Genomic DNA, 25,870 nt, shown 5'->3' on the forward strand with positions numbered 1-25,870 from the left:
ATCGTTTCCTTTTTCCTAAACAGCTAACTGAAACGTGAAGTTCGAAAAACTCGTGGGAAAGCGTTCTCCCAAGCAAGAGGCTGGGACTCCACACGAACATGACTGAAAATTAAACAGGAAAACCTGTTTAATTCTCTGACTCATGCGTATTGTCTTCTAGGCTACCAACTTGCCCACAACAAAGATGGATTCTCCTTGTCCCAGTTCCTCCTAAATACCAGATTTAGCAGCCATCTTTTGCAAGGGCAAGGCGCAAGCCGGAAGGTCACACCCTGTCTCACAGAACGCCAGGCGCCTCGAAATCAACGAGAGTCCAATCGGAATAGACGTTTACACCGGAACCGCTTTTCCTCACGACCGGAAGAGGTTTTGCGTAAGGGCGTTGGGGCGGAAGTGACGGGAAGGTGGTAGCGGAGTAGTTGGCGGGTGGTTGATCAGAGCCGGTCGCCATGTCCGCGGGGAGCGCGACACATCCTGGAGCCGGCGGGTAAAGCTCCGCGGGAGAGGGCATCGCAGCGAGCATGGGGCGTAGGAGAGGCGGAGGGATCATGGGAAGCAGCGTATGGGTGGAGGGGCGCTTAGTTGGGAAGTGTACATATTGGAGGGCCGGACTCTTGAGAAGGGTGGTGAGCAGGCCCGGAGCCCCTGAAAAAGGCCAGCGGGGATCAGAGAGAGGAGGAAAGCACGGACTTCGGAAAGGACTAGACAAGGGGAAGGCGAAAACGAGGGCGTATAGGACAGAGTGGAATCTTTTCATGGGGGCGACGGAATAGAAAGGAAGGAGACCCTGGGAAAATGTTGTAATAGTTTTCTATTTAAGGAGAGATGGTAATTTCAGCTCCTACAGGAGATTCGAAGTTGCAGAGGGAACATGATAGGGGGAAAATGGGATGCTAAGGCGTAGTAAGGGGAGAAAAATATAAATGAAAGCTTTGGTGGAGCCCAGTATTTTCCTTTTACTTCCGTAGGCGCCGCAGCAAATGGGACCAACCAGCTCCAGCCCCCCTTCTCTTTCTGCCACCAGCGACCCCAGGTGGGGAGGTTACCAGCGGTGGGGGAAGCCCTGGGGGCTCCACCGCTGCTCCCTCTGGAGCCTTGGATGCTGCTGCTGCTGTGGCTGCCAAGATCAATGCCATGCTTATGGCCAAAGGAAAGCTGAAACCAACTCAGAATGCTGCTGAGAAGGTATTTGAAGTTGAGGGGATTCTGCTAATTGCAATTTTAATGGGGGTTATTTTGTAATCTTGTAATTCTCAATAATTTGCATTTATGGAAGGGGAAAACAGCGATACAGTAATTTAAAGAGTACTTAGTTTTGGAACATATTTGATGATATCTTGTTATTTGTTTTTAGGAGACAGTTTTGATTGGGCTGATTACATTTATGGACCAAAAAGCTTGTTTTGTCTATGTTCACGTAGTTCAGCTTAAGTTCTGTATATTCATCTAAAGCAATGATGTGATATGTTTTTTGATAACATGCACATTTTCCCTGAAGTCAAAAGAGAAATTCAGGTAAATCATGTGAGCTTTAAAATGTCACGTCTAATTAGAAGCTGTAGATTCAAATTTCTAATGACTGCCTAACTGCCTAACTAAAGCGCCGTTAAACATAAACTAAAAATGAGTAATTTATATACGGGTTGTTTTGCTGTTTTCGTACAAATTGAGGAAATTATTTGGTCATTTTATAAAATCCCTGTTATTATTAGAATCTTACAACTAGAATGGATCTGAACTTTGAAGCCTTTAATTTACCTTGCCATAGAATGCAAGAATCTTCCTGCAGGATAAATAGTACAGTTCCATTTGTATTGCTAGAATGCATGCTTTGCGCTTAAAAAATCCTTACAACAATTTTATGGAATGCAGTATCGTCACCACTTTATAGATAAGGAAAATTAGGCTCATGAATAGAAAGTAACTGTCCTAGATCTGTAAATGGTAGGCACAGATGTCTGACTTCAGAGTCACCTTGGACAGTTGGGTGTTTAGCTTTTGTTTGAAAGCCTCTGGAGTTGGAGAATTAAGTGTGTTCCAAGACAGCCCATTCCGCTGTAGTTATACTTTGAAAAAAATTATTTTGGCTTAAATTAAAATTGCCTTCCATGGTACCTGGGAAGAGATGAGTTCTGTGTTTGAAAATGCAATTCGTGTGAAGTGATGGATATGTTAATTAGTATGTTTGTGGTGATTATTTCACATTGTATACATATATCAAGACATAAAGTTGTACACTTTAAACGTATATTTTTGTCAGTTGTACCTCAGTAAAGCTGGGGGAAAAAAAGAAAGAAAATGCAATTCGTCGGCCTTCCAGTTTATCAGTAGATAACATCAACATCGTTTATCAGTAGGCACCTGTCTGGATGCTTTAATGTTCAAGTTCTGCGGATTTGGTGAAAACTTTTAGTGAATTGGAAGTTTGTCATTCATTGTATTTTTATGGTTTGAAAAGATCGTGTGAGTCAGTTTTCTCTTTCTAAGGTCTAGAAGGAAATACTAAAAGCACACTGACAGAATGGATACTTGAATGTTAAAATTCTTAATACAGATGTTAATCATTTATACTCACTTTTTCTCTAAAAAGTAATCTCTAAAATGGTAATTGAACTCAACAGGAGGTAGCATGGTGCATAAATATTGGATTTAGAATCAGAATTCCTAGGTTTGAAACCCAGAATCCCCAGTTACTGGTTGTAAATTTTAAGATTTAGTTCCTTGGTCACGTTAGCCACATTTCAAGTGCTCGATAGACATGTGGGTAGTGGCGCCCATATCAGACTGGCAAGTAGAAAACAGAAAGTTCTGTTGGACAACACTGATATGTACCTTTAAAGGTGGCCATAAGGATTCAGTGAGATAAGATGTGTAAATGCATTCTGAAAGGGGCTAAACAAATGAAAAGAGATATTGTTGAGTTTGTTTAGTTTGCCTCCACATTTAGAAAATGTACCTAATGAACAAATAAATAATCTGTATTTTACCTTCCTTGTGCTGTCCAGGGTAACTAAAGGTTGGGGAGGGCCATCTTGAGGTTAAAATTTTTTCAGATAACACTCAGATCCAGCTATCTGGAGTTGCCTATAGTTTATTTTATTATTATTTTTTTGGCTGTGCTGCACAGCTTGTGGGATCTTAGTTCCCCAACCAGGTATTGAACCCGGGCCCTCACCAGTGAGAGCACGGAGTCCTAATCACTGGACCACCAGGGGATTCCCTGTAGTTTCTTTTTCTTTTTTTTTTAATTGAAGTATAGTTGATTTACAATGTTGTGCTAATTTCTGCTGTACAGCATTTTTTTTTCCATTTTATTATTTTTTATTGAAGCATAGTTGACTTACAATATTGTGGATTTGTCTGTAGTTTAAAGTGAGAGAAAACAGATCAGGTTTTAGGATCTTGCTCGGCTTTTCATTCATTCTCTTCTGTTCTTCCTTAATAGAGAGTAAAGGGATGTGAATTAGATACAATTTGAGGTCACTGTAAGGATGGAATTAGTTGAATTTGTTGTGTTGTGACTCTACCGTTGGCACAAAGGCAACTTCCCATTATACAAATGAGGTGTATGAGTTGTTGGACTCATGTTGTGCATGGACTCTACCCTACCCTATATTTTACTACACGTGTAGCTATCTAACTGAGCAGTAAAGCATCATAACTTGGCCCTTTAATTTTCCTTTTGGAGATTGCAGCTTCTATTCCATAACGTTTCTGTAATTACATGGTCATAAAAATGCACACACGGCCAAGGTTACAGAGAAATCTGATGATGGCCTTCAAGTAAATTGACTGTACTTGATGTTATTTTTGTGAGGTTTTGTTTGCTTTTTATTTCATTTATGAAGAATGACCAAGGAGTATTTCCAGATGTGTTTGCAGGCAGGCAAGGGAACAGTAAGGAGGTGATGGCACTTGGGCAAGGGTAGTTTCAAATTGGACAACAAAGAGATATTTATTTCATCATATAAACTTTTTAATCTAATTTCTCTTTTTGTAGCTTCAAGCCCCTGGCAAAGGCCTAACTAGTAATAAAAGCAAGGATGACCTGGTGGTGGCTGAAGTGGAGATCAATGATGTGCCTCTCACGTGTAGGAACTTGCTGACCCGAGGACAGACTCAAGATGAGGTGTGGAGATGTCGGGCCTCTTTGGGGAAGGTGGTGGGTGGATGTAGTTTCGGGAAAACAAGGCCTTTAAACACAAACAGGAGTCAGATTTTTATTAGTGGATTTGGGTCGTCGTCTGCGAAGTCAGGATTGGGTTTAACTGTGGAAGAACTTCTTAGTGAAGTTAAGGAAACAGATATGGGTGAATTCCTTGAGTTAGTTTGAGTACAAAACAATGGAATCAAAGTTTCAGATAATAGGAGAGAACTTATTCCTGCCTATTGGTGGAGTGAATTAATGGGGAAAATCTATCCTGCTACCTGTCATTGCACTCAGTTGCCACATCATCTTTTTAATAGAATGTTTCCTTTTTAGATCAGCCGACTTAGTGGGGCTGCAGTGTCAACTCGAGGGAGGTTCATGACAACTGAGGAGAAGGCCAAAGTAGGACCAGGGTGTGTATGCATATCCTGTACTTTGGGGAAAGGTTGGACATAGGACTCACATTAGCTTCATATTTTTCATTCGTAGGGAATATGTGTATATGTTTGGTTAGTAGCTGTACACACACACATGCTTTATAACAAAATTTGGGACGTCTCAAACAGATGTTAAGTGTTAGCAGCTATTTTCTTTCCTCTTGCTCTTTGGTTTTTTACTTCACAATTAATGGTTTTATTGGAGGAAATAAGTTACAGTAAAGTGTAAAAGAAGATAATAATTGTTAACGTTTAATGTATACGTTTCTAAACTTTTTCCCTATGGAAATATTTCCCCCAACAAATGGGTTCCTACTTTGCCATAATCTCCCTTTTAGAAAAATCCTTTTATCAAATTCCTTATTGCCTCTATGATGACTATACGTTGTAGGTTATCCATGTAAAGGTTTCATCTCAGTTTAGTTTCGTTACTTCCATTATTCAGTTTTTGAGGGCAGGTATTCAGGCAGTGCAACATTTTTCACATTGGTTTAAACTAAATATAATTAGGAGGCAAAATTTGCTCCCCACCCCAAACAAGACTATATTTTAACTTTGCATATGGAGGGTTGCTGTTTTGAACTTTTTTGTCTTTAAACACGGTTATATTTTACCTACTGCTTTTTATTAACTCTATGGTTAGTGATCACTTTCTTCGTTATTATAATCACAATCTGAATCTAAGCCACTTTATGTTTAGAATCTAAAGAGTCTTCTCAGTTGGGTGTGGGCCTTTAATTTTATTTATTTATTTTATAAATTGATTGATTGATTGGCTGTGTTGGGTCTTTGTTGCTGCGCATGGGCTTTCTCTAGTTGCGGTGAGCGGGGGGCTACTCTTCATTGTGGTGCATGGGCTTCTCATTGTGGTGGCTTCTTTTGTTGCGGAGCACGGGCTCTAGGCGCACAGGCCTCAGTAGTTGTGGCACGCGGGCTCAGTAGTTGTGGCTCGCGGGCTCTAGAACACAGGCTCAGTGGTGCATGGGCTTAGTTGCTCTGTGGCATGTGAGATCTTCCTGGACCAGGGCTCGAACCTATGTCCCCTGCATTGGCAGGCATATTCTTAACCACTGTGCCATCAGGGAAGTCCCGGGTGCGAGCTTTTAAAGAAATGTATCTATATGCCACCATCACTCTTGTCTCATTAGTTTGGATAGCCAAGAGCGCGTTTGTCTGTAACTTATTAGACAGCCAACAAAAAAGAATTGTCTTCTCAAACATTGGGTTATCCAGTTGACTGGAGGCTAATGTTCATGAGCCCATAAGAGCATATTTGATCCCTGTGTGGGCCCATTAACTTTAAGCAACCAACAAAGTTTATTCATTCCCCAGCTGTAAAACCATGTTCTTAGAAATTAACTAGCAACAGCCATTTTCGTGTATATAGTCTCTTTTACTTACTTGGAAACTTTGTGAAACATTACAAATTAGATTTGGTGACCCATTTGGCTCCTTTGTTTGTGACCAGTTTGGGATCATCATTTTATATTTCTCTTTATAGGGATCGTCCATTATATCTTCATGTTCAGGGCCAGACACGGGAATTAGTGGACAGTAAGTAATGTTTTTGGCTCACCTACTGTTTTTTGTTAAGGGCAAAGTATTATATGTAATAAGTTGGCAAACTATTTGTTCCTGATGGCTGTTCTAACTCTTCTTTATGAACTAGTCATGAATGTGCTTGGGGAATCTATAAAACGGATTAAAACATGTGTAGTTGAGCATTGGCCTGTGTTTACCATTGGATACTAGTCAGTTCGTTCATTTCTTTAGTATAGTATCTTACTATCTGTGTTTTTCCCTAGGAGCTGTAAACCGAATCAAAGAAATTATTACCAATGGGGTGGTCAAAGCTGCAACAGGGACAAGTCCAACTTTTAACGGTGCAACAGTCACTGTCTATCACCAGCCAGCGCCCATTGCACAGCTGTCTCCAGCTGTTAGCCAGAAGCCTCCCTTCCAGTCAGGGGTATGTTTTGTGGAGAGATCATTAACAGCGTTATCATTTCTGTAAAAATGATACATGCCAAATACTACAGAAAGTATGAAGAAAAACCTGAAATTCCAATCTGAAAGTTACCACCGTTGATATCCTATTAATGGACCATTTAGGTTTCTGAGGGGTAGTGAACTTCTGAACACACATCTCTTTATACTGACACATTCTAGAAAAGGGATTGATAGATCAAAGAGTACACACGCTGTACATTTTGAAGTTAGTGGTTTGATTTAAATTTGTAAACTTGATGGCAACTGGAGGACTAAGAAGGCTGAGTCTGATGAAGCAAGACTCTGCTGATACAATCCTCCTAGAAAAAAAGGGTTGGAGAGAGCAGCCCTTATTGGAGAACATCCCAGGGCTGACTGTACTACCCAACATTTTAGTCCAGTTTTACAGTAGACTGTCTTTGCTGTTTCTTGTTAACTTACATCAGTTGGGGTAAATCGGTATGCTTACTCAGTATTGAATCTTGGGTTTTCATCTCTTAAATAGATTTCACTGAACAGAGTAAGGTGTTAATGTTGTAGGAATATCCGTGGAATATGTAGTTTGCATTTAAATTAAGCTACTTGATAGGGTTTATTTTTTAGGCTCATGGTAGAAATTATAGGGGGGTGTTTATCCTGGAAGTGATTGAAAGTATCTGGAGGATTAAAGTATTTTGCATAATAATTTTCAAGATTAGGTTTTAATTATGTATTCTCTGTTTAATTTGAGGTATTCTATTCTTCTACAGATGCATTATGTTCAAGATAAATTATTCGTGGGTCTAGAACATGCTGTGCCCACTTTTAACGTCAAGGAGAAAGTGGAAGGTCCAGGCTGCTCCTATTTGCAGCACATTCAGATTGAAACGGGTGCCAAAGTCTTCCTGCGAGGGAAAGGTTCAGGCTGCATTGAGCCAGCATCTGGCCGAGAAGCTTTTGAACCTATGTACATTTACATCAGGTATGGATGGATGGGGCTGAAGATATTTGGATACTTGTCAGCTGATCAGTACAGGCAGGAATGATTCAAAAGGAGCAAGAGAAAATGGGCTTAATAAGTAATAACATAAGAAACTTAAGTAAATATAGCAGTAATCACTTCGTAATTAGTTAATAAAAACTGAATTAAGAGGTGGAATTGGTTTTTTTAATATTCAAATCCTTGGGTTTTATAAGGGTCTGTGATCATAAAATGAGCTGTGATAAGCCTAAAATAACTTTCATTTAAACCTATGAGAGTATTAATACATCTTATAGTAATTTTAATGACCTTCAAATATCTTTTCTTTGTATCAAGAAGTACCATAACTCAGAGAAGGAGACCAATAACATTTGGGTAACGATATTAGGTATATCTTGAAGGGCTTAAATGACTTAATTTTTGTGTTCCTATTTCGTGATTTTCAGAAACTTAGATTTGTGCTATATTGAATATATTACATTTATAAAAGAGCATACAAAGTAGAAGCAGAATTCTGTATCTTTTCTTTTTCTCCCCTTCAAATTTCTTGGTTCTTATGTCTTTGCAGTCATCCCAAACCAGAAGGCCTGGCTGCTGCCAAGAAGCTCTGTGAGAATCTCTTGCAAACAGTGAGTTGTATTTATCTGTCTGAAACTCATCTAGGAGATCTACTGCCATTTTGGACTGTGTGTCTTAGCTATTTTTCTACCTGTATTAGTTTCTTAGGCCTGCCATATCAAATTACCACAAACTGGGTGACTTAAAACAACAGACGTTTATTCTCTCGTGGTTCAGGAAGCCAGAAGTCCAAAATCAAGGTGTGGGCAGGATGGTTCCTTCCGAATGCTCTGAGGGAGAATCCATCCCATTCCTCTCTGCTAGCCTCTTATGATTACCTGCAGTCCTTGGCATTCTTAGCCTTGTGTCAGCATAACTCTGCCTCCATCTTCACCTGGCCTTCTTCCCTGTATCTCTGTGTCTATCTCTTCTTGTAAGGATAACCGTCATTGGTTTTAGGGCCCACCCTAATCCAGTGTGACTGCATCTTAATGATCTCCATCTGCAAAACCTTGTTTCCAATTGAGGTCATATTCCAAGGTTCTGGGCAGACAAGAATTTGGTGGTGGTTGGGAACAACACTATCCAAACGTCTACATTATTCTGGCAACTAATATTCTCTATAAAGAAGTCAAACTCCCCTAGCCAGGGTCACAGTTGGCTTGCATTTCTTCTTCAGGAGCTATTTCAGTATGAAATTTCTAGTATATAGAGTCATAAAATCTCATTGTTGTCAGTTATTTAAATACTACTATTAATCCCGGTCAAGTTGTTTATGATGCACATTCCAAATTTAATAGTAGCTTTAGCTAAATTAAGGGTGGAGCTATAATAATTTAAAACCAATTAGCAATGCCTTTGGGATAATTGGTTTAATTATCCATTCTTTTTATTCTATAATCAAATAACCAGAAGTTAAACCACAGGGCTGTTTTTATAGCACCTAAAGGAAATCAGGTTTGGTGGCTGAATATGTTCAACCTTGTGTTATTTGGTGTTAAGCTTTTTGGGAAGAAGCTATTGTTTTCTTTGCTTTTGTGGGGTAACCTGATTTACCACCCTTGTACCATATAACTTCCTTGACCATTCCCCTTCTTTTTCTTTGTTGCCACTTGAAGTTGGACTTAGATGCTTATAATAAAGAACTGGACAGGGGAAGTACTAAACCTTCATTAAACCATGAGCTCCTTGAGGGCAAATTACCCAGTAAATAAAAGAATGAACGACTTCTCTACAGTTATACAGACAACTTAGAAATTTCCTGACTGCTTAATTTCTGTGGCTCTCTGAATGATTTTGTACCCCAGAATTGGGTCAGTTTGTGGGAGGGGGGAGTCAGGATGCTCCTGATGTCCATGCCCCTGGTTCCCAAAACCTGGCCTAATAATTTATAGGTGTGCCTTATTAAAATTTAGATTAAACAAGTCTAAATTTGATTGAAACAGTGGAAATGTTTTAATTCCTAATTGCTTTGATCTTAGAATTATATATCCTTATACATACTCAGTGAATTGGGTCTGTTCCGTATTGATTTGTTTTCCCTTCACTTTCAGGTTCATGCTGAATACTCTAGATTTGTGAATCAGATTAATACTGCTGTACCTTTACCAGGTGTGTATGTCTTGAAGTGTTCAACTAAAAAATATTTTGCTAGTGATATTGATGTATAAAATATGATACTTGAGGCTAGATTAACTGTGCCAGGGCACTAATAATGTTCCCTTTAACTTAGGGTAATTTGGAAAGCCATTTGTGCCTCAGTAGTTTTCTTCCCTAGAGATTAAGTTTAATATTCAGCGAAAATGTCTCATTCTGCTGCAGCTGATTAAACACTTTTTTTCTTCCCCCTCAGGCTATACACAACCCTCTGCTATAAGTAGTGTCCCTCCTCAGCCACCATATTATCCATCCAATGGCTATCAGTCTGGTTACCCTGTTGTTCCCCCTCCTCAGCAGCCAGTTCAACCTCCCTACGGAGTACCAAGCATAGTGCCACCAGCTGTTTCTTTGGCACCTGGAGTCTTGCCAGCATTACCTACTGGAGTTCCACCTGTGCCAACACAATACCCGATAACACAAGTGCAGCCTCCAGCTAGCACTGGACAGGTAGGATGCCAGGATATGATACATTAGACCATTGAATTAGGAAAAATTGGGGCAGGGAACGGGTGAAAAGCTGGTGGTATTATTTAGAAGTAATATGGAATGTGACGTATTTTTTTTACCTATTGTCTTTTTCCTGTGTTCCTACCACCAAACTACCTGAATACTTTGGAGTAGTGTGTACATGTGTGTATTCATCCTAAAGTTTGCAGTCAGTTTCATAACTCTTGCCACCAAATACAACTTTAGAGCAAGAGATGCCAAGCTTTCTATGAAGGGCTGGATGGTAAATATTTTAGGCTTTGTGGGCCATACAGTCTCTGTCATAACTACTGCACTCTTGTTGCTGTAGTGCAAAAGCTGCCGCAGACAATACCAAATGAATGAGCATGGCTGGGCTCCAGTAAAACTTGATTTACAAAAATAGGTAGGCCAGAACCATAGTTTGCCTGTCCCTGGCCTTGCAGTGTTAGGAAAGTTCTCATGGAGAAAGGCTGGCGTACTGCACTCATCTAAATGATTGGAACTGATTTACTAATCTTAGAAGAAATATTATACCATATACAAGTATTCCTAGGCCAAGAGATAATGTACTTTCCAAACTCAAGGATTATAAATGCTGGTATATATTTCTGAAGCTAGGTAAGAAACTAGAATTTTAGGAAAAAAGTCAGTAGCCAGCTCATCTAAATTATGTACAGTCCTTCTTAAAGGCAGGGGAGAGACTAATGGAAGCATGGTAATGGATTTATGGCGGGTCCTCTGTGGGCCTCTCATAGTGTACCCATGCCAGAGTAAATTGCAGCCTCGAACCATTGCCCAGCCTCCTTACCAGTGGGCTGTGAGCACTGAAGGGGGTTGTACAGTGTGAAACCAAAAATGGGCTTCTGAACTCACTTCTGTTTGTGGTCCCCTAGTCATAATTATTTTATGACTTTTATATTTAGGCATAGCTATAGTTCTGCAGCTTTGAGCCACATCCTTTTGTAATTAGGAAGCAGTATGACAAAGTGGGTGAGAGTTGGGGTTTAGAGATAGACTTGCAGGGTCCGTGATGCTTCCCCATTTTTGAGCTATGTGATCTTGGGATAGAACTTAGTCTATCCAGGCTTTGGTTTTCCTTATATGCAAAATGGACATAATGATCATATCTCAAAGAGTTGCAAGGGTTAAGTAAGCAGTCGATAAATATTAGCTGTTACTGATGAGAGTTTTCATTTTAGAAGTGCTTATTTTCTCTAATATATCTATTTTTTCCTTTTGGGAACAACCTCTTAAAACATTAGACTTGCTCTTGACATAACAGCTTACCCATGGAAGTGATAGATGAAGTTGCCTTTGCCACAAGCATTAGCAGCATTTATGATCCAGAAAGAGCTAATCACATTGATTAAAGGGCTTTAAATAAGAGAATGTTCTTGTTTGAGAACTTCTGAACTAAGTAAGTGGCTGGAGTATCTATTGTTTGTTAATGATCATGTTTGCTCCTAATGGCCAAAATGTGCATCAGGTTTTTCCTGAGAGTTCAAAGCGCTATTGAGTTTGTCAATTTCACGTTTTCCTACCATGAAGGTAGGAAGACTAGGTGATTTATACATGAAGGAAACTTAGGACCAGAAGATGAAGGATTCATATGAAACATACTGATCATTAAAGTATATTTTAATCATCCTTTAGTTACTTGTTAGTTGGACATTCTCACACTTTTTTCCTCCTTGGTTTGTTTTGGTCCCAGAGTCCGATGAGTGGGCCTTTTATTCCTGCTGCTCCTGTCAAAACTGCCTTGCCTGCTGGCCCCCCGCCCCCGCCCCCACTCCCAAGTCAACCTCAGGCACAGAAGAGGCGATTCACAGAGGAGCTACCAGATGAACGAGAATCTGGACTTCTTGGATACCAGGTTAAATAAAATATCCTGTCTTACTTTCCTCATCTTATCTTACTGTATTCTCCCTTTAAAGAAAGATAAATTCACATCTGTATCCACTGTCCTCCCAGTACTGGGATTTCTGCTTTCTGGAATCCATTTAGATTAGGTATTTATCCTTGGGGATTAATTTAAAGCAAGAGTGATTCCCTTTGGGTGGGTTTTGTCTTTGGGGTCAGTGTGATAAGAGAGTACAAAGCTCTCCGCCTAGAGAGAAGTCTCCTATGACTAGCATCTGGAAGTTCTGTAGAATTCTGCACTTCCTCTTTATACAGCAGACTCTTGAAAGCCTCTGATAGCTTGTAGTGAAATGTGTAGGGAAGAACTGTTATTCTACCAGTATATGGTTTGTATTTAAAACCTTGGCTTTCAACTTAGTGTTCTCTTTTTCCCTCCTAAAAAAGAGGATGATGTCTTTCTCCAATTCCTACACCCCTAAAAAAAGATAGCCAGAAATGCAGTGATTCTGTGCATGTACGTAGTCATTCACTAATGAGTTTTTTTAAGATTATTAAAATATATAATTTCGGTGCAATTTTGTTTTATCAGGAGAAGCACCTTTTTGCCAGAATCCTTGAAGCATTCTTTGAAACAAACTTTGGAGCATTTTTGTAGTTTATAACTAGATTTATACAAACCAGTTAAGTCATAGGTAGTTGAAAACACAGACATAGCATAGTGAGTCACAACATCCCTAACCAAGTCCTACAGAGAAAAATACCAGTCTCTACTCAAACTATAGTTACACTCCAAATGCCAAAGAACTATGTAGTGCAGCTTACTGCAATTTATCAGAAAGATGAAGCACTTGACAGTTACATTAAGGAGCTAAAGTCAATACAGCAGTTGTAGATTTGCTAATGCCACTGTATTTTTCTGCTCATAGCATGGACCCATTCATATGACTAATTTAGGTACAGGCTTCTCCGGTCAGAATGAGATTGAAGGTGCAGGATCGAAGCCGGCAAGTTCCTCAGGCAAAGAGCGAGAGAGGGACAGGTAGGTTGGTTGTAACATAATTATATATGAATACATTCAGATGTCATTTTTTTGTACTATTAATGTGCATAATGATTGTTGCTATGAGCTTCCATGTTCTGAAACTGGAATGAAATCATTTGGATCAAACAGGCTCCTGTTTGTTGTAATTGATGCAGTAATGGAAAATATGATATCCCTTACACAGTCTTAGAAGCAGTTATACTCAGCCTTGAATAATTCAGTATTTGATTATTCACCTATCTTCCTTTACTTTTATTGTCTGAGTCTTAGACACTTTCCTAAGGACAGACAGTAAAAGAAGTGTTACACCATTTTTGCTACTTAGAATCATAGAATATCACTGATGCAGGTGCTTGGATGGGAGTCCAGCCTGCCATCCAGTGCTTGAATTCTCCTTTCCTATATTATGTTAGCCTTCATAAGATGGAGCTGACTTATCACAACAGTTCATTCTGTCTTATTCATTCATTCTGTTATATCTATTTTTTTTCATTTCTCAAGTGAGAATATCATACTTTAATTCTTGGTGCATCATTTTATAAACTGCCTAGAAATATGTAACGTGACCGGCAAATTCCCTTAATGGACAGACCATGTTTTACATGTAATTGAAAGTATACAAAGGCATATCCATACAAATCAAACAGTTAACACAATTACTTTCAGGTCATGACAGAGATAATTTGCATTGGAAAGATCTCTTTTTTTTTTTCTTCTTTATTTTGACTTTTTTGTTTTTTTTGAAGTGTAGTTGATTTACAATGTTGTGTTAATTTTCAGGTGTACAGCAAAGTGATTCAGTTGTGTATACCTACATACCTATTTTTTTTTTTCAGATTCTTTTTCCTTATAGGTTATTACATAATATTAAATATAGTTCTCTGTTGTATCTATTTCATTCATATAATTCATTCTATTATATCCTTACAATCTTACTTTTTTTTTTTTTTGGCCGCACTGCTCGGCTTGCGGGATCTTAGTTCCCTGACTAGGGATGGAACCCGGGCCCCTGGCAGTGGAAGTGTGGAGTCCTAACCACTGGACTGCCAGGGAATTTCCTAATCTTACAACTTGATAACAGCTTGAAGAGTAGGGGAGTCAGGTGGAAAGGGTTGAAGTTAATAGTTAAACTGAACTTGAAAGATTACCTGCAGACTATATTGTTATTCTACTTCTTATCTACTGGAGATGTTGAAATTGTTTGAATTTGTCTGAAAAATTATTTAACTTTTTCTTTTAACAGGCAGTTGATGCCTCCACCAGCCTTTCCAGTGACTGGAATAAAAACAGAATCTGATGAAAGGAATGGGTCTGGGACTTTAACAGGGAGTCATGGTGAGTAAGGTGTAGCTGGGGGAGCAAGGGAATGGCTAAGACTGGTCTTAAACTATTGATTTTCTAACCTGATGTTCATTCAGGTGTGACTCATTCAGATGTTTAATCCAACCTCTGTAATCTACTGGCTAATGAGAATACTTTTTTTTTTTATTTATAAGGACAGCATATAGTTACACAGCCTTTTATTTTCAACCGACGTGTGTCTAGAAAAGAGTCAGTCGACTTATATTTTATACATAGCATCAGTGACATTAAAACCCTAGGAAAAAGTAATGATTGGTAGGTCATTTCAAAATTTTGTTGCCTTTGTTGTTTTGAATACCTGGAGATAATCTGATACAGACTTAAAGATTTTTCTTTGTGTTGGGAGCTGAGCCACATCTCCCCTTATAACTCTATTTATTGGTTGGGAATGGTCAGCCAGTGGCTGTTTTTAAAAATGTTGCTTCTTAGTATCCCAGAACTCTAAATCCTGGAGAGGTCCATAAATGGGATTATTTTTGTTCTTTGCCTGTAGTCATAATAAAAATGAACAGAAGAAAATACATTTTTTTTCTTTTCTTCTTTTCTTTTAACTCTTTAAAAGGTGAAATATCAGCCTCCAGAGACTCACTTGCTAACTTTCCTTTTTTTTTCTTTTTTCTTTTTTTTTTTTTTTTTTTGTGTGTGTGTGTGTGTGTTTCTTTTTTCTTTCTCTGCTTTCTTACATGGTTCTGGTGGATTCACATTTGCTGATGCTGGTGCTGTTTTTCGTGTGATCTTCAACGTTTTTGGGTGACCGTTGACCCTGTGACCTCAAAATGGTGTCCAATTAACCACTTACAATTAACATCTTTTTTTTAATTAACGAATTTATGGTATTATCTTTTTTTTTTTTTTTTTCTTGGCGGGGAATGGGGTTGGGGTTGTTTTTCTCTCTTCTAGATTATCCAGTCAAGAAGATGAAAACTACAGAGAAGGGATTTGGCTTGGTGGCTTATGCTGCAGATTCATCTGACGAAGAGGAGGAACACGGAGGTCATAAAAATGCAAGTAGTTTTCCACAGGGCTGGAGTTTGGGATATCAGTACCCTTCATCACAACCACGAGCTAAACAACAGATGCCATTCTGGATGGCTCCATAGGCAACAGTGGAGCAGAGTTTTGAGCCTTGGTGACTCTTTAGCAATAATGCATGCATTTGATTTAACAAGACTCTGGGGCCTGTACTGGGAACCATCTTGGACCTTTGCAGAAGTCAGAGATGAGTGTCCCCTTTCTTAAAGGGGTTGCATTCTTTTTAAAACATCCTTATTTCTGCCGTGGCATAGCATCTGTTAAAATTTACTTAGAATCACAAATTTGTCTCAGAAGCTTTTTAACAGTTGGTGAAATGTGCTTGTTCAACAGGGTCATTCCAGTATACCCTTTACCTGGTCCAGCCTTTTCCAAATGAATAGCCCCTATTCTGACGTAAAGCAAGTTTTATTTGTATTTTACTACTGTTTTGTGAATTTTGATAATAACTGGTTACATACAAAGCCTTACTATTTATTAGTGGGGAAATGATTTTAAGACCATCCATCCTTTCAGTACTTAAATCTAAGAACCTCCTCATCCCTGTTTCATTTTTGGATTCTTTGTTTTGGAAAATGTGGTTTTACTAATTTAAAACTGTTGGATATAGCTGGATCCTGGGATAGTGAAGGTTTTTTTTTCCTTTGGGATGATCCAAAGCTGGCACCTTCAGGCATTCTTGTCTCAGATAGCCGTTGCTGTTTTTATTGCCCGTCTAAGCTCATTGTCTTCAGCTGGGTCAGAGGCAACTACTTGATCAAAAGCTGGTCAGAACTCATCACAGAAATGAAACCCAGTGGTCTGTCTCTCTCAGAACTGGTTGCAGCTAAAATAGAGAGATTTGACTGCTTGCAATAGAATGGTGGACTTAGTGACTGAAATTGCAACTTGTCCTTTTTCTTGGCATTACAGGTTTTGCCAAAAGAACTTTTTTGTATCAAATATTGATGTGTGAAAGTGAAGGAGCTAGTCTGCTGAACCAGGAGTAGTTTGAGATACCGAACTGTCATTTTTGCACATTTGAATACTTTGCAGGCTGGCTTTGTATAAACGTATCCTCTGGTTTCCTATATGTTGTAAATATTTAGACCATAATTTCATTATAAATAAATGTATAAATATTCTGCTTGTGGTTTCTCTGTTCTTTCTTCTACAACCCATCCATATGCTAAAATTCATAAACTTTTTTACGCATAGCATAATGATATCATAACCCCATCAGAAAAATACATACGTGGACCCAAAAGTTTGCATGTAGTTCCAAGAGTTTTATGACTTTCCAAAGTAAACCCTTGAAAGTCAAAATGAAAATGTAAAGGATTTTTGTGATGGATGTTTTCCACTTTGATATCCTAGCCCCCCCTTTATTGAACATGGTTTGTAAAGGGACTGAGTGAAGGAAATATTTTTAAAGGAAATACAAGTTATTCTTGGGAAAACATGCTTAAAAAGGAAGAAGGGTGAGCAGAAGTTGCAACAGAAAAACTTCCCTGTGTGAAGTTCCTTCTGGTATTTATGTGTGCTACCTAGAGGTGAATATAGTTGATAGTGCCTTCATTTATTGCTGTATTTAATTTAAGGACCCCTGAAAACTCCTGAATTATCATTTCCTGCCGGAGGGTAGTATCAATACATTTGTTAAAAACAAAACCAAAAACACCCTAATTTTTAAATATCTTTCGTTTACATTTGTTTAAAATATGTGCAGAAATCTGATTAGTCTAACTAGAACTTTATCTTTGAGACCTGATTCTGTTTTTAAGAGCCCAAGTCATTGTCCTTGTCCCTTTGGGGAAATTTGGTTTTTCTGCTGTTAAGCCTTAAACTTGATCTTGGTCCTGTTTTGGGGGAGGATTTGGTGGGTTCCCGTTTCCTGTTTCCACATTCATTTGGCCAAATTTTTTTTTTTTTAATCTTCAGCAGTACTGGGTAAGTTGTTATTCTAGAGGCCCCTTGTGTGTCGCTTATCACATACTTATTTGACTTTTGTGTTAATAATTGTTTTAACGCCTTTGTGGGCACGTCCTGAATATGCTACTCTCCCAAGGCCCTTGGCGGTGAGTCGCGGAACGGGGTTTGAGGACCTGCCGGGGAGATGGCCCTCCCCGGGGGGGCGGGGCCAGTTGCAGGCGTCACGGGGCAGCTCCGCCCCTCCCCCCCCAGACGCGGGCGCTGGTGGCGCCATCTTTCCCGGCTGCGGGAGGGGTCACAGGTCAGTGCCGATCCTAGCCGCGAGTGAGGAGGGCGAGGTGAGTGACCAAATCCGGCCGACGTCTTCAAGTCCCGACGGGTACGAGCAGCAGGAGTGGGTTGGCTCGTGAAAGGGAAGGGCGGGGGGCCTGATGGCGGGCCGGAGATGCAGCTGGGGGAGGGGAGCTGTCGAGGGGAATGGGGAGGGGGCGGAACCTCCGGGTACCGCTGGTGTGAGAGGACCCCTGCGGCCTAAGGGGCGGTGTTCCTTTGGTCCCCAAACCTCATCTTTCTCACTGGGCTCCTTCATGCTGTGCCGGTGCTCCAGTTTGAAAAGAAATTCAAAATTTCTTTGTCTCTTTATTCTTTCTGGAAAGTGTAATAATTCGGAAAACCTGTGATGTTTCATAGGAGTGAGCTGTCCCGGAGGGAAGATGAGGATGTAGGGTTTCTTAGGGCAGCCAGAAAGGGAGCAGGAGTAATAGGTCAGAGTATGGGAAGGTAGGGCACTGGCTCTAGGACTGTCGTCACGGTGTCTGAATCCTGGTTTAAATATTTTCTTCTTTATTTCCAGGTGCCTTTTCCTCGGGGCAGCCCAGGATTCTCCAAGAGGACAATGGATTCTGGAACTCGCCCAGTTGGTAGTTGTAGCAGCCCTGCAGGGCTGTCACGGGAATACAAACTAGTGATGCTGGGTGCTGGCGGTGTAGGGAAAAGCGGTAGGTGATGTTTTTCTTCCATTTTAAAAGAAATTAGAATGAAAAATTCTTAGAACAAATGCCCTCCACCCAAACCAACTGGGAGACTGACTATCATGCAATATTGATACTTACAGTTCTTTCTGTGGGTGACCTTTGTGTGGATTTTAACTTTCCTTTCTTGTTTTAAAGCCATGACCATGCAGTTCATCAGCCACCGGTTTCCAGAAGATCATGATCCCACCATTGGTAAGTCAGATTATCACTTCGGTTTTCCAAATAAACCCCATAAAAGTGTCTTGGTGTCAATTTTTTCAAACAATTTTCAACCATTTATATTTTGAGCCTTTTTTGGTGTCTAATTCAGATTTATTTAATAAGGATATCATAGCAGTTGGTAAGCAAATGGATTTTTTTTCCCTAGCTTAACTGTATATGTATATCAGCCATCTTAGTCTGTCTTTTATTGAGCATTAGTGGGACACTTTCTTTGTTATATTTTTATGGTTGGTATATTGTATTGCCAGGTTAAGGGAAAAATTTAAAAGCCACTTAACGAAGCCTTTTGCTATTATTTTTTCTAAGGGTCTGACTTGAGACTGACTCTGTAACTATGAGTCAGCTGGTTTGAACTTCCACAGAAGGAAGCAGAAAAACAAGTAGAGCCAGCCTGCTGAACTCTTACAACCCAGACATGCAGAGCCTGGACTTGTTCCACTAGAAGCCTTTAATTTACTTCCTTATACCTCAAGTTCATTACATAGCAAGGTCTTTCTTCGTGTCTTTTATAATCCTTAATGCTCTATTGTTAGTAAAACAGTGTTAGAGAGTAAAAAGTAATTTTGTTTTGCCTTTTTTTTTAACTCCTGTTCTATGTAAACACCAAGAACAAGAACGTTACTATCATTCCTGAACCATAAGGAGGCAGGTTTGATTTTTTAGGAGTTATATCCCAGGATAAAAGAAAAATGGTGATGGGGATAGAGGAGGGGACAGAATACCTGCCATATTACTTGTATTTTCAGGATGTGACACTTTGTCGTGATCTTGGGTCTCTAGGAAGGATTTCCATTGGGTCAGTCCTCTGCTGCTCTTTTTTCCACAGAGCCAATGAGTGTTCTGTGCTAACCCATCTTTGGATGTGGTCATTTTATATAGTAGATGCTTCTGTGGCTTGGGGAAAATAGAAACAGTTCTTATTTTTTCATGTACTATATTAAATTTAGAACATTGTTCAGGAATTCACACTATGGTGGGAATTCTGGGAATAAAATTAATGTAAGGCCTAGGATAATTTACTTAGAACTCCAGAAATATCTTTTCCTGGGACTTCCTTGGTGGCCGGTGGTTAAGACTCTGTGCTTCCACTGCAGGGGGCACGGGTTCAATCTCTGGTCAGGGAACTAAGATCCCGCATGCCATGCAGTGCGGCCAAAAAAAAAAAAAAAGAAATATCTTTTCCTTTCTTCAAAGTAAAACCTGGGAATTCCCTGGTGGTCCAGTGGTTAGGACTCAGTGCTCTCACTGCCAGGGGCCTGGGTTCAATCCCTGGTCAGGAAACTAAGATCCCACAAGCTGCATGGGGTGGCCAAAATAAAAAAAAATTTTTTAATAAAATTAAAAAAAATAATAAAGTAAAACCCATATCCTTGTCCCCTGAAAAGTTACTTTTTTTAATCAGTTGATTTTTTTTTTTCCCCCAGTCATCTGCTCTTCTGACAGTATTATCTGATTTCAACAACAAATACTTTCATCTCTTGAGTTCCTGTTATGTGCCAAGCACTGTGTTAGGCCCTGGGGGTACAGTAGTAAGCAAAAAGATATGGGGTCTGCTGTCATTGAGTTTACAGTTTAGTGCAATTTTGTTTCAGACTTTGGCTGCTAACTCTAAGAAAAACTTTATATTGTAACCAGTACACATATAAGTATATGTTTGCACACATGTATATGTAATTAAAATATCATGAAACTATATTTACCTCACTAAGTTTGGTGCACTCATGTATTTCCTCTTTCATTTTAGATTTCTGCTTGTTTACTTTCATGCTGGTCCCAACCCATTAAATTCATCCACAATTTGCAAATTCTAACGGATCATGCGTGACCTGTAGTTTGAGAATCATTGATTTAGTAGGCTCTTCATTTTTGAGGAAGAGTCAGAAGCAGGGGTTCAAGAAAAAATGTTTGAAGGAAATACATAAGGATGTAAGCAGCAGTTGTTTGAATGGTGGAAATACTGAGTGAGGTTTTTCTCTTCTTTTTTACTTTGCTGTATTTTCCAAGGTTACCATAAGAATACATAAAGAAATGTGCTCTCATAAAGGAGAAATTATGACAATATGGATTCTTTAGAAAATAGTAAACTCTGGTTTTTGCTTTTCCTATAGTGTTAAAAATGAGGAGAACTATAGCATATGGTTAAGTACATAAAGCTTTTGAGTCAAGCAGCCCTTGGATTCAGTTCTGGCTATGTCATTAATGAACTTTGTAACATGGGGAATACATTTAATGTTTTAGAGTTTAATTTTCTTTACCTGTAAAATGGAGGTAATAATACCTACCTCACTGAATTATTGTCACTGTTGAATGAGCTAACATATGTAAATCACTTAGTATAATGCTTGGCGTCTAATAACTATTTAGTAAATGGTAAAGTTACTTTTCTGGCCTAACATTTTTCCAAAAGACAATCTCTCAACTCTTTTAGAATTGTAGGTGAAGTCTAATAAGCTTAAGCTATGAATAAACTTATGTCATGGTTTATGTGGGAAAAAAGAAATTAGTTGAAGACCCAATTTACATGTCTCAATGGAATTAGGAGCTTCCTGAGAACATTTGGGCACTTAAATGTGTAATCTACTTCTCCATAAGATGAATTTCAAAATAAGGTTACATATTCCTGCATTTATGGGTTAATAGTACCACCTTTCTTCCCTTCTGTAGAAGATGCTTATAAAATCCGGATCCGTATTGATGATGAGCCTGCCAATCTGGACATTTTGGATACGGCTGGACAGGTATTAAATCCCAAAATGCTATGAGTAAAGGCCTTTTTGTGCTAGTAAAGGGGAGGGGAAGACTTATGCAGAGAAGATCATTAGTTCATCTCTTTTAATTTTTCATGCACTCTGACTCAGGATAGCAGGTAACCAACATCTCTCTTTAATCTGAAATAAATAGCTAAAGTGTATATAGTTCCAGGTTGCATCAATACACTAATAATCCTTGTTTCCCTCTAGGCAGAGTTTACAGCCATGCGGGATCAGTATATGAGGGCAGGAGAAGGGTTTATCATCTGTTACTCTATCACCGATCGTCGAAGTTTCCATGAAGTTCGGGAGTTTAAACAGCTTATTTATCGAGTTCGACGTACTGATGATACCCCTGTGGTTCTTGTGGGAAACAAGTCTGACCTAAAGCAGCTCAGACAGGTGAGGATAGAGTAGAAAATTCTATGTGTAGTCTTGTGGGAAACAACTCTGACCTAAAGCAGCTAAGACAGGTGAGGATAGAGTAGAAAATTCTATGTGTAGTCTTGTGGGATTAGTCATTTGTGTTCTCTGTTTATAAATTTCTTTGCCTTAAAAAGAAAATTTTAAGTTAGCTTCTCCCTAGCCTGGAAAACTTCCCTGTATCTACTAATGTGCTCTTATTTTGGGTAAAATCTGGATTTTAGGAATCAGTTTACGGACAAAACCCACAGGATAATAATCAGATGACAAATAGAATACACATTAAGTGAAGGATCATGGGATTTTCATTTTCTAAAACCTCAGAAGTAAATCTCTTTATGTTGCAAAAAGAGAAACTTAGGCTTCAAGGTATACTTCCTGATGGTGAGAATTATGAGCCATGGAAAGGGAGAATAAGAGAAATTGTAGAGGATTTTAGAATAAATGATACCCTTCACGTTAGCAACAATGTTTCAAATTTTGCTGTTTGGTATAGAGTTGAAGGAGTGGTGAAAGGGGCACGTTTATCACTACCAGTGAAAGCAACGAATGGTACAAATTTTTAGAAGTAGTTTGACAGTAGTTAAATTCATAATGCTTCTCAGTTAATTCCTGTTTGAATTAATCTATTCAGGGATTTATATATGAATTGTTCATTGCCATGCTTTTTATGGTAGCAAAAAATTAGAATAAGTCTAAATGTCCAAAAGTAGGAGAAATTATGGAATATCCGTCATTGGATATATTGATTTCAGGTTCCTTATGGTTTTCAGTATTGTAGTTTAAGTATACCTCTCTTTGCCTTGTGATTTACATTCTTGAAATGAAAAGTATGAAGAAAATTAAGATTGTATATTTGATATCTATAACTATTCCCTGTTCCAAAAAGTTATCTTTAAAATAGACTAGAAATAGAATCACATAATTTGAAAGCAGAAGGAATTAGAAATCATGTAATCCAGCCTCCCAGCATTACAAATATCACTTTGCTCTGCTTGGACCTTTCCAGAGTTGAGGTACTCTCTTCCTGTTAAGGTAACCCCTTCACTTTTTGGGGCAGTTGTGATTATTTTCTGCTGTTACCACTATAAATTTTCTCATGTTTACATTTTTAAAGGTCACCAAGGAAGAAGGATTGGCTTTGGCCCGAGAATTCAGCTGCCCCTTTTTTGAGACATCTGCCGCATACCGCTACTACATTGATGATGTATTCCATGCCCTTGTACGGGAGATACGTAGGAAAGAAAAGGAGGCAGTGCTGGCCATGGAGAAAAAATCTAAACCCAAAAACAGTGTATGGAAGAGGCTAAAATCACCGTTCCGGAAGAAGAAAGATTCAGTAACTTGAAGGGAAGATGTGAAATGTTTATCTGTGAACTGCAGTCCTTAATCAGAGCAGTCCAGTAACCTGCATTAGTGAGCATGGTGCTTGTTCTTTCTCCTGTTATGACTGTTATTTTAAAAATAACTGATGAAGGGGACATGCCCACTAGGAGTTTTCAATGATGTGGTATTTAAAATATTGTTTCTTAGCTAATTCTGATTTTATTAACCCAGTGGAGCACTGTCTACTTTTAAATTGTCACATTAGAATTCGATTTACCAATGTTTTGGGTTCTGTTGCTGATATTAATTAATGTAAATTTTTTATACCCCGGGGAATACGAATACCATACGTGTTTGCCCAAGCTCACAAGAGGAATTTTTTGCCATGCACTATTCTGCATTCTCTTTCAACTGCAATTTCCTGGGACTGTCCCAGGTAAGGACTTCAGTCTTTTCTGTTCATGCTGTGCTTCCTGGAGACAGAACAAAAATCATGGGGAAATCAGTTCTAAAGAGATTGGTGCTAAAGTTCAGCAAATAGCTGTGGAACTGACTCCTGTTGCAGATTATGGAGTGATGATATTGGGGAAATCAGGCTGTATGTTTTTGCAAGAGCTTGGCTAGAAAAAGTTAGGATCAGAACAGTGTTCCTCAGAGGAGCCTGTCTTTTCTAACAAGTACACATTTGACCCAAATGCACTGGGATGGATGAGAGCAAAGAGAAACATATAAGATGTAATGAAGCTTTCTCCTACAAGGTTATTTTACTCTTCCTTTCAGGGTTTTGCCCTTCTTTACCTTCACAGGTAAACATTTTGGGAACCATTACTGGGTTACTAAACTGTTGTTTAATCTAAATCCTTGGTTGGGACAGCCATTGCCTTGTACAGGTTTATTTTTTCCCCAGAGATGCACACACAAATACATTTACATTAATTGCTTCCTAGTGCTTTCCCTTAGCTTCCCTGTGCTCTCTAGAAGAGCTAGGCCTGGCAGAATGTTTTTTAGGCCCTTCGTCAGACTGACTGCATTTTCCATACTGAAAAGACATCAGGAGTTAGTAAAATTGTATATGTGCCTCCTTGACATAGACAATCACTAGACTCAGTGTTCTAAGAAAGCCTGTGGCATTTCTGTGTAATGAGCCAGTCTGAAGCTTTAAAATTCCCATATGTTGAGTTTCTCATTGAAGATTTCTTTACAAGGACCTTGCTAAGTTCACCTCAGGGTTTTGCCTGAGCCTTGACAAAGCTTAGCCTAAGACAGTACCACTTTGATAACTGCATAGGTGAGAAACTATCCTGTCTTCTTGGGAAGAATCAGCTTTAAATATTGGTGGTGAGGTCTTTCTTTTAGAATCAGGATTATTTTGATACCTGAACTTGTTATGTGTGGAGATTAAGCACAAAAGTGCTAAGAGTAATGTAGCATATGTTGAACATTAAATGTCACTGAAGCAGTGTTTGTGACCACTTTAAGAACATGACTGTGTAGCATCTCTTAAAAAGTGCACAGCTCAATTCACTGTTTTCCGTTTTTATTACAGTCAGGACAGGGTTGTTGTATTTTTTCTTCCAATCAATGGTATGTGTTCTAGGTTTAAAGGAAAGTGATGGTTGTAACTTCTTTAGCTGAGTAGTGATCCCTTTTGAAACTCCTGAAATGTTTTTGCTACCAAATAAATCATGGTTTATGGTACTCAAGCCATCCAAAACTGAAAGATGCAGAATTTGAATCTATGCAGGACAAAAATCTTACAGGAACCGTAGCACTTTGGAAGTGTGAAGTTAGAAAAGAAGTACAGTGCAATTCTATTTTAACAGTATTTCACCACATTTAAACTAGCTTAGAGCCTGTTAGGTTTAATGCCTTAGCTTCTCATTACTAATAACCTAGGGAATTGTTATTAGCATCAAGCAAGATGTTGACAGCTATGTAATTATATCTATAAGACAGGAGGGAGTTTGTAATGTATATAAGAAAAATAACAAATGGGTGTTTTTAAGACTATCACTATCATATATTTGATCATTGGATTACTTAGCCCATCAGGTAGTATTGAGAATTCTATTCATGGTGCTAAATAGTTTGAGGGGTATAATATGTGTAAGTCATAGCTCTATTCTTAGTGATTGTATAGTGTAAATAATTTATAAGCTCTAAATAGTCAGCTTTATCTAATTTGAGGGCATTAAAATCAATTAACTGCCTGGAACTTTGAGGAGAGAAAAATTCAGGGACAAGTTGAAAAGCACTGGAACTGTTCATGTCCATACCAGATTGGCAAGTTACAAAATTTGGAAGCTGGTGTCTAGAATTAACTGTTTAGAATTCCAAAAGAGATATATGTTTTAACTTCGTGATATATTAGCAAGAACTGGTCTACTGTAATGTATGGGGAGGAGAGGGGAGAGAAAAGTTTTTCACTTATGCACTTGTATATGATGACAGTTTGTATGACACAATACAAAACTTTTAAACAACTTACTGGGCCTTTCCTTACCTGTGTATGGGTAGAAATGTCTGGAATCGTTACACAAGGGTCATTTTAAGAAAAACTTAATAACTTGAGATTTTATATGCTGGAAAATATTGATTCAAAAAAATTTGAGTGCCCACCATATACAGAACACCTGTGTCAGGTGCTCGGGAGCATGCCACGGAATGCTCCTTTGTCCAGAGATTA

The 25,870-nt window shown here is 38.8% G+C and overlaps 2 protein-coding genes and 2 non-coding genes across 7 annotated transcripts; all 4 read left to right on the forward strand.

The window, feature by feature from the left end:
• Positions 1–384: 384 nt before the first annotated feature.
• KHDC4 (KH domain containing 4, pre-mRNA splicing factor) lies at positions 385–16,642 on the forward strand. Of its 2 annotated transcripts, none has more exons than XR_004036218.2 (14): positions 385–487; positions 969–1,185; positions 4,001–4,129; positions 4,484–4,563; positions 6,089–6,141; positions 6,393–6,556; positions 7,326–7,537; positions 8,106–8,166; positions 9,649–9,706; positions 9,948–10,201; positions 11,934–12,095; positions 13,037–13,121; positions 14,368–14,459; positions 15,387–15,444. XR_004036218.2 is itself a non-coding variant. In XM_030842209.2 (14 exons), exons 1-14 carry the CDS (start codon positions 450–452, stop codon positions 15,584–15,586), a joined length of 1,833 nt encoding a protein of 610 aa, XP_030698069.1. In that variant the 5' UTR covers positions 385–449; the 3' UTR covers positions 15,587–16,642. The 2 variants fall into 2 exon arrangements, 1 of the variants encoding a protein (XP_030698069.1); XM_030842209.2 differs by having other exon boundaries at positions 13,009–13,121; positions 15,387–16,642.
• Positions 6,840–6,969, forward strand: LOC115844845 (small Cajal body-specific RNA 4). The gene has a single exon (XR_004036234.1). It is a non-coding gene; the product is annotated as a small Cajal body-specific RNA 4 (non-coding RNA).
• Positions 10,933–11,066, forward strand: LOC115844841 (small nucleolar RNA SNORA42/SNORA80 family). Its single transcript, XR_004036231.1, has one exon. It is a non-coding gene; the product is annotated as a small nucleolar RNA SNORA42/SNORA80 family (small nucleolar RNA).
• Positions 16,643–16,795: 153 nt separating the features above from the next.
• Positions 16,796–24,882, forward strand: RIT1 (Ras like without CAAX 1). 3 transcript variants are annotated; one of them, XM_030842212.3, is made up of 6 exons: positions 16,796–17,808; positions 18,283–18,427; positions 18,599–18,655; positions 21,350–21,423; positions 21,646–21,837; positions 22,976–24,882. In XM_030842212.3, exons 2-6 carry the CDS (start codon positions 18,325–18,327, stop codon positions 23,204–23,206), a joined length of 657 nt encoding a protein of 218 aa, XP_030698072.1. In that variant the 5' UTR covers positions 16,796–17,808; positions 18,283–18,324; the 3' UTR covers positions 23,207–24,882. The 3 variants fall into 3 exon arrangements, with proteins under 3 accessions (XP_030698072.1, XP_030698073.1, XP_060154356.1); XM_030842213.3 differs by having other exon boundaries at positions 16,796–17,767; XM_060298373.2 differs by lacking the exon at positions 16,796–17,808 and adding an exon at positions 17,901–18,193.
• Positions 24,883–25,870: the final 988 nt, after the last annotated feature.

The sequence above is a fragment of the Globicephala melas genome, chromosome 1 (assembly GCF_963455315.2).
Source record: "Globicephala melas chromosome 1, mGloMel1.2, whole genome shotgun sequence".
Classification (NCBI taxonomy): Eukaryota; Metazoa; Chordata; class Mammalia; order Artiodactyla; family Delphinidae; genus Globicephala; species Globicephala melas.